The following is an 8,253-nucleotide window of genomic DNA, read 5'->3' as shown; positions in this document are numbered from 1 at the left end:
TGCAGCTGAAAATTTCAGAAAAAAAGCACCAAGTGTGCGAGAATTACAACGAAACGTTAGGAATTGCCCCAGATTGGGCATTTGATGTGAAATGAGATGACGGGCTCAGTCTCTTACAGCACTTATGTCCAGATAAATGCCAACACCCAGCTGTATTAACAAAGGAGATAGGGACCGACTGGGCGTGAAGAACAAGTCAGCCGCCCATCCCTTGGTGTGGGTCCCTGGGTCGCTGGTGTTAGGCACAGCGCAGGGCAGGCAGCAGGGCAGCGTGAAGCAGGACGTGCCCACGGATGCTGCCGCCGCCGCCGCCAGCACTGCGCCCCTTCCAGGGAAGGATCTCAGAGAAGCAAGAAATCTTACCTCGATTTAAGTTTCTTTAAAGTAGACAGCGGATGTCTGCCAGAGGTGCAACCAGACGCCCTTTTTTCATTATTCTACTCTGACCATTGCAGTATGTAAAATGACCTGCCCTTTGGTATCTCTTCATGTAATGGACCATCCCTAAAAAGAAAATATCTTTTATTTACACATAACTGTGTTATTCTAAGTACTCATAGCATTCTCATCCTTCTCTCTAAGGGTGAGAGACCTGAAAAAGAAGGACTATACCTTACAGTCTTTTTATTCCTTGCACTCCTTACTCTCTGGGCCACTTTTACTCCTAAACACTGCCCCAAAAATAAGAAGAAAAAAAAAATTAAAAGAGGAAATGAAAAATTTCCGAGGAAAAACATTACTTAAGCAAGCAATTGCACTAAGGCCGTTGAGCGAAGACTGGCTAAGCCACCAGTCTGTGCTCCCAGTAGACAGGCTTGTCCGTATAACGCCCGTTCAGCAAACACCTTGTGCTTGGCTATGATTTGAACAGGATTACTCAGGTAGCAGAAGGATGGGCGGGCAGGAAGGCAGGCAGGCAGGCAGGCAGGCAGGAGGGCAGGAGAGCAGGCGGGCAGGCGAGCAGGAGGGCAGGCAGGCAGGAGGGCAGGCAGGAGGGTGGGCAGGCAGGAGGGCGGGCAGGCAGGAGGGCAAGCAGGCAGGTAGGCAAGTGGGCAGGCAGGCAGGCGGGCAGGAGGGCAGGCAGGCGGGCAGGCAAGTGGGCAGGAGAGCAGGCAAGAGGGCAGGTGGGCAGGCGAGCAGGAGGGCAGGCAGGCGGGCAAGAGGGCAGGTGGGCAGGCAGGAAGGAGGGCAGGCAGGAGGGAGGGCAGGCAGGAGAGCGGGCAGGCAGGAGGGCAAGTGGGCAGGCAGGCAGGAGGGCAGGCAGGAGGGCAGGCAGCCAGGCAGGCAAGAGGGCAGGAGGGCAGGCGGGCTAGAGGGTGGGCAGGAGGGCAAGCAGGTGGGCAGGAGGACAGGCGGGCTAGAGGGCAGGCAGGAAAGTAGGTAAGTGGGCAGGAGAGCAGGCAAGAGAGCAGGCAGGAGGGCAGGCAGGCTATAGGGCAGGCAGGAGGGCGGGCAGGCAGGCGGTGCCCGCCTCCCCCGCCGCCCCTCCTCCCGGACGTGCCGGGCTGGGCCGTGCCGGGCCGAGCCGAGGCGGGTCGCCCGCCGTTCCCCGCCGTTCCGCTGCCTTGCCGCCCCCGGACGGCGGGGCGAGGGGAGCGGGGTCAGCCCGAAGGTGCCCCCAGAAAGCCGCTTCCCCGGCTACCAGCGCTCGGGGAAGGCGGCCGCGAACGGCGGTTTCGGTCCGAGGAGGGTCCGGCCCGTCTGTGGTGAGGGGCGCCCCGAGGCCGGCGCCATCCCAGCGCCGCCGGCACCCCGGCCGAGCGACCCGGCCATGTCCCCCGGTAGCAGCCGGTGGCCGGTTCGCTTGCTGGCGGTCACCTGCCTGGTGGCCGGCCCGTCCCTGGCTCAGGAGTGCTCCGCGGAGAAAATGGAAGATACCATCATCGATATCAACTTCTCTCTGGCCCAAGGCATCCGGGGCGCGGAGCCAGCCTACGCCCCGACCGCGGGGGCCTGCGTTCGCGCTTGCTGCTCGGGGGAGAAGCTCTCAGGTAACCGGCTCCTCCTCGGCCTTTTGCGGTAGTCCGACGTACGACCGCTTGGGAAATGACTCCTGAAGTTTGGGCTCGCGGGGCATTCAAGCAGAAGGGACAAGGCTGCTCTCTCTAGTCAGCACAGAAGCGTTAATTTAGACTTTCGTGCCCGCTGCGACTAGTAACAGCTTGCGGCTGCCGTCCCGTCTCGCCAAGTGCGGTGTTAGGTCTTGACGCAAGACCCCGTAGCGTTGAGGAACGTAGTTGCAGCAAAGAAACAATGGTAGTTTTAAATGTTGCAACCTCTCACGTCCCCTTACTTGAAGACGCACGAGCTGTGCTTAGTGGACGCTCTACAAAGTAAGCGACACTTTGCACCGTGTTTAATTTTAGCCAAAAATGAGAGTGCTTGCCCTTCTCTGAGACTGCTGGTTCACATCGAGGTCTCGGAGCAGCAGAAGGAGGTAGAGCAGCAAGGAAAAATGACAGTGGTAAAGGTGACCCCTCCATCGGCAACAAGCCAAGCGGTTTCTGGGATGGGATAGGGAAAAGCATATAAATCATTTCCTTCCCTGTGAGTATATCAAGGAGGTTTTCAGATTTATCGGGATTTGTAAGCGAGAAATTGTTATATAGGAAGTGGTGCCGGTGTGCTGTGGGTGAGGGGAGGATGAGGGATTAGACTCATTATTTCCCCAAGTTCGTCTGTACGGGAAGAGGAAGGTATGACCTTTCATGTATTGGCCCCGGGCCATTCTTTTGCAGTCCTGGGCTGTTTTTCCTGCAGGAATGTTACATGTTAGTAGTTTTCCTCTCACGTGAGGAAAAATTAATCTAACAAACTAGAGCTCGTTATCAAGATGCTATAAAAGTTCTTATTGCTGAAATATGTATTTATCATGTTTTGCAGGAGACAAGAAGTGCAATTTGATGATTTTTGACGCTCGAAGGACAAGCGCACATCCAAACTGCTACCTGTTTCACTGCCCTAGCACAGAGGCTTGCCCGATGAAACCCGTGACAGGATTTGTGAGCTACAAGATAACGAGAGGTAAATAACAGTGAGAGGCACCAGTCCCCACACTAGATGACTTTTGCACCTGTGAGTTTTCAGTAGTGACCAGAAAATGTTTGGGGGTTGCGTTTTTGGTAAAATGTTCTAAGCTGAGCACCGTAATTTGAAAATGCTGCTCTTTTGCTCTGTGGAAGATGGATGGGCAGGTGTGTGCTGAGCTCCTGCATGGGCCCAGCTTCCCAGCTGGAATAACATCCCAACCCTTATGAAATTCCTTCACGTTAGATTCAGAACTCCTCATAATTTTCCCTTGCTTAAAACAAAGAGAAGCCGCTTCCATCTTGATATATTCAAGAAGGAAAATTTCCTGTACATAATGCTGAAGAGTTATCACTGAAAGCAATGGAAATACAATGCCCTTGTAAGCCGTCGGTATATTCAAAGGATCCATGCTACTCTGATGAATACCATATACACACAGGCAGAAACACTGAGCAAGTGTTGGGCAAGCCTCGGAGCACCGCTGTGATGTTGCTGAGTAATTGGCAATAGTAATCATTATCTTTTGCTTTCAGTTAGGGAACCTGAAGCGCAGATGCAAACTGCCTAAACTCAAAAATTTATGGCATGTGGGCTGCACGCTCAGAAATTTCTTGCTATCTGTCATGTGCTGTGGGATTTTTAATAGTGAGTCTTACTTATTGACTGACGTTGGCTTGCACCAGACCTGTTTGACGGCTCAGATAAGAAACTGATAATTAGACCGTCCTCCTGCCAAGAGTTCACAAGGTGGTTTCAGTGTGGCTGCTTGAGAGAGCAGAAATTTCATATTTCCAGAGACTGAACTTTTGCTGAAAAAGAGAACTTTTCCAAGAGGAACTATGCAAGGAGTAACAGCAAGATATGTAGAAAGATTATTCAGATAATGTTACCAAATATTTTTGTGCAAGCATAATCACACAGGAATTGGGCAAAAGCAATGTGCAACAAATGAATTACATGCCTGTAAAATTATCGTTAGAACTATTCTTTTCTCCAGCTCTTTCTCCCCTAGAAGCATATGGGGGTTTCAAACAAATAAACAAGAAATGTAATCATGCTAGTGCTTTTGTCCTGCATGTAGTGTAATGCTCAGTTAACAACTTGATTGCCTATACCATCTCTTTTTAATTTTGCATTTTTTAGCTTCTGTGAACATTGAATTATGGAAAGATTATGCTAGCTTGTTTACCTTATGTTCCGAAGAAGTTTTCAAAGGTAGCACCTGGGTGGCGTTGGTACTGACAAACATTTCAAGCTTCGTTTTTTTGTATGAGAATCTGAATGTGGTTACCCTGAAAACCAAACTAAAAGGGGGAAAGGTACTTTACTGGTAATAAGGCAACTTGAAATACTAATGCTGTGTTGGTAATGAAATTTTGTTTTTTCTTTTTTTAACTATCCTTGTGGCTGCTAACTAATGGAAACAACCTATGGCTTGGGAAGTAAAACATTTCCTGGTCCTAGTTGCAAAGAGCTCTTGCTAAAAAAGTAATAACATTTCTGGTTTCTGCTGTTCATGTACTTCTGTGGCACCTGCCTTTTCCACCCCACCAAGATACCCAGGCAAGACTGCTGGGTTCTAGCAAAGTATGCTCAGGAGTTGTTTAGTTTGTTTTTTAAGAGTGACAATCTAAAGTTTGGTTTCTAATGCAGCTTACCAGATTTGAGATACCAGCAAGACCACTTTGGGTTTTTAATCTCTTTTTAAAGTTTGACTTGTGTAGCGCCCTTGTTCTTTCTTACCAACAAGCTTATCTATCCTAATACCCCAGCTGGGCCTCGCACGCAACAGTGTTGGGCAATTACATTTGGGAGCTTGTAGTCTAAAATGGAGACAAAAGTATACTATAAAATCAATGTTTGATGCTGAAAATGTGGAGTAGAGTTAATTAATGCAGGCAGTTACATTAATTAATCCACGTGCGGCAGAGTATCAGTGATTATTAACTCCTGTATGGGACTCGTCAGGTAGCCTCCTTCTCCCTGTGCTCCCTCCACCCGTCCTTTGAACGCTGCGTGAATGCTCTGGGCTTTTCTAGCTGTTGCCCAGGAGAGTGAACTGAAGATGCCATAGCATGCTGCAAGCGCTTTGTAGCTGTCACACGACCTCCGCCGTTTGTTTCAACGCGCGGGGCGGGGGGAGCATCCCTGGGAGTGCATCGGGAACAGGGAAAAAGTGAGTTGAGGGCTGACTCTGGTGGTGACAGGCCATTTCCTTGCTGGTCTGGAAGGGTGTCCGGAGCTGCAGAAGCAGCTGAGAGTTTGGGCGTCTTCAGCCGTACAGTTTCTGATTCTGTAATTGCTGAACGTTTTGTTATTTAAGGCCACTCTCTAAAAACAGAGTATGGCTTTCTCTAAGTCAGACCTTGTGGTTGGAGTCCGTAATCTCTGTCTAGGATCTTGCTTTGCTAACAAGCTGGTGCCTGACTGGAAGGGTAGGATTAAAATTAGTGTCTATAGTTCGAGGGAAGTAGTTGCTGTGCTCTTGTTTAAAGCATTGCCGGTTTTTTGGTTTGTTGTTTTTGGTGGGGTTTTTTGCACTTCGGTTTTTTGTGGAGTCTTAGGGCTTGGAAATACATATTAAGACAGCAGCCAACTAGGCTTCTTTGTATGTATAATAAAACTGACATAAATCCACCCCTCTAGATAAGAGTTCCTACTTGAGAAAAAAGTAACAATGAAAATGTCATAGACTTTTTGTTATTTGTTTCAATTCCAGTGCAGTTAACAAACCTCTTTTTGTCTATAAAAGAGATGAGTGAGAGTCAGAACTACTTGAGAGCATGTTCTCTTTTAAATGTTCTGTGCGGCAGCTGAATGATAATATGTATTATAATTATAAATACAATTATAAAATTAATATATGTATGTATATAAATCTGAATTATAACAATTAGCCAGTCTTTCCAAAAACTCGTGCTCACCCAAATTCTCTCTATAATACCTGTATAGAATCAGGTAGCTGCTAGGATTATCATTTGTATGGAATTTCTGTCACATAATGCTGTTGCCCTGCTTCCAAATTCTATTAAAAGACCTTCACCCACCTGTTTGGCAAGGAATACATATCGACTTCTGGAGAAATCATAAAGTGTAGTCTGCTTCTTGTGGAGGCCTTCACTGCAAATACCTTGGAGACTCTTGGAGCAATGTCTTTCTTCTAGCACAGCGATAGGAGCTAAGGTCTTTCCTACAAATCAGTATGTGTATAAAATGGCCTATAAAATGGGGATATTATTGCCACCTTGTATCATAAGACACTTTTTTGTATGTGAACTGAATTGTGTCAAGCAATCACAGGGTGCTTGGATATTACAAGAAAGGGGAGTATATCATCATCTTGGCTAGGTGGAAATGTGTATGTCTGACAAATAAAAGTGAGGTTGATAATATCTACTTCTTAACTGACAGAGGTGGAGAACGGTTTGAAGGCAATGGGCCTACTCACTCTGCTTTTCACCTCTAAATAAAGGCTTACAGGCATACAATAGGATATAAAACAATCAGATTGGGATGCTTGCTCGGCACAGGTGAATGCTGTAAGAAGCTGCATCGGGTCTGATATGCCCAGGTTTGAGGCTGACAGGTCTTGTGACACAGACAGAATTTAAAAGTCACTCTCCATATTTTAAAGAAAGGAAGATCTTGATGCCTCAGTTTCATTAGTTATTACTTTCTGGAGCCCACTTATCTCTCTCTTACTAAGAAATACAAATAGAGTAAGCCTGTGGGAGTCAAAGAGAGATTAATAATTAAATACTGGTATTTCCTTTCTGTTTCCAGACACCCATGCGTCAGAGGATACAACCTTCAAAAGTGAGGACTTTTCTTCAAATGGGTATTCTTTGTCTTTGGATGCTGGAGCCTTTATTTCTCATAGTCAGACTAGCCATCAGAATCCTACTGCTGCTTTGCAACAATCTGTCTTTCATCAGGCATCTGAACTCCTGAACCACGTGGGCAAGCATTTAGACAACGCCGAAGTTCATACCGTTTTTCCTGAATCTCAAAGGGCAAAACATCCTGAGAGCTTAGACCCCTACCCAAGGCAGAAAGTAATTAACCTGCCGCCAAAGACGTCTTCTGCTGTTCAAATTGGAAACCTCTCTGCTTCGTTCCCCACCACTCAGTCTAGCGCTCCTGAACACAGCAGTACTACTCTTACTCCGCTGCCTACAAGTACCACCCGACTGGAGTCTCGTACAACCTCTCTGCATCCTCATGGTGCTGAACCTACTCCCGTCACCACCACCACCACCACAGCTACCTTTCCACCTACCGCGACTGCTAGAGCTAAACCTGGTGTCCCTGCCACCAGCATCGCCACTACTCGTGTTCCTCTTTCCAGTCCCACAACTTCCTCTACTTCTACAATCAAGCAGATGACCACGAATTCCAGATCTGCTACCACCCCGTTGGGGCTAAGAACTTCAGCCGTGCCTCCTGAGCCAACAGTTGTCTCTTCCAACAATACCAGCCAGGTTACCCTCCTCTCTTTTTCAGGTTTCGCTCCGTCTACTAGTGATTCCCCCATGGCTTCCCAAAATGAGCCTCAGGGTTATGACCCCTCTGATTCAGGAAGCTACCTGCCAGAGAGTGTTCTGAGAGGGAAAGGTGTCGTTCAGCTGGGAGAAAAAAGCAGCCTTGTAGCAGCTTTGCTTTTTGGGGTGATATTCCTGTTGCTAGTTATTGCACTGACAGGGAAGAAAATAAGCGAATCTCTTCAGAAAAGGCATTATACCAGGCTGGATTACTTGATCAATGGAATGTATGCTGATGTATGACGGGGAGAGGGAATAAGATTGTAAGGAGCATCTGTCATCTTTGAGAGGACAACTATGAAATGGAACAGTAGATACTGAAATCTCAGAAGAGGATAGATTTGGGGTTTGGCTGCTAATGGGAAAGCGGCAGATGGCTTTGGTGGGGAAGAGAACTGCTCTTTCTACGCTGAACTGTAATGTCTATCATTTTTCATTTATTACTAAATCCTGAAAATAAACACTCAAATCCAAGTTAAGCTAAGAAGGTCTTATATTTAAGGAGAAAAAGCATTTCAAGAGCTTAATCTGTACTGTGACAAGATTAGTGGAATAGAAGTACACCTAATAAATTGAAGACCTCTGCAGTGCATGAGAATTTTCAGTGCTGTTTGTACCAAATGCCACAGTGTTACATGATTGTCTGGCAATCCTATTTACTCTGTTTGTAGCCTTAAAGGAG

General features: G+C 47.3%; 1 protein-coding gene across 1 annotated transcript; it reads left to right on the top strand.

Moving 5' to 3' along the window:
* The first annotated feature begins 1,515 nt into the window (after window positions 1-1,515).
* Window positions 1,516-8,050, top strand: MANSC1 (MANSC domain containing 1). Its single transcript, XM_052790356.1, has 3 exons — window positions 1,516-1,991; window positions 2,884-3,024; window positions 6,814-8,050. Exons 1-3 carry the CDS (start codon window positions 1,772-1,774, stop codon window positions 7,812-7,814), a joined length of 1,362 nt encoding a protein of 453 aa, XP_052646316.1. The 5' UTR covers window positions 1,516-1,771; the 3' UTR covers window positions 7,815-8,050.
* Window positions 8,051-8,253: the final 203 nt, after the last annotated feature.

Source organism: Harpia harpyja, chromosome 6 (assembly GCF_026419915.1).
Source record: "Harpia harpyja isolate bHarHar1 chromosome 6, bHarHar1 primary haplotype, whole genome shotgun sequence".
Lineage (NCBI taxonomy): Eukaryota > Metazoa > Chordata > Aves > Accipitriformes > Accipitridae > Harpia > Harpia harpyja.
This window is presented reverse-complemented; position numbering and strand designations above follow the sequence as displayed.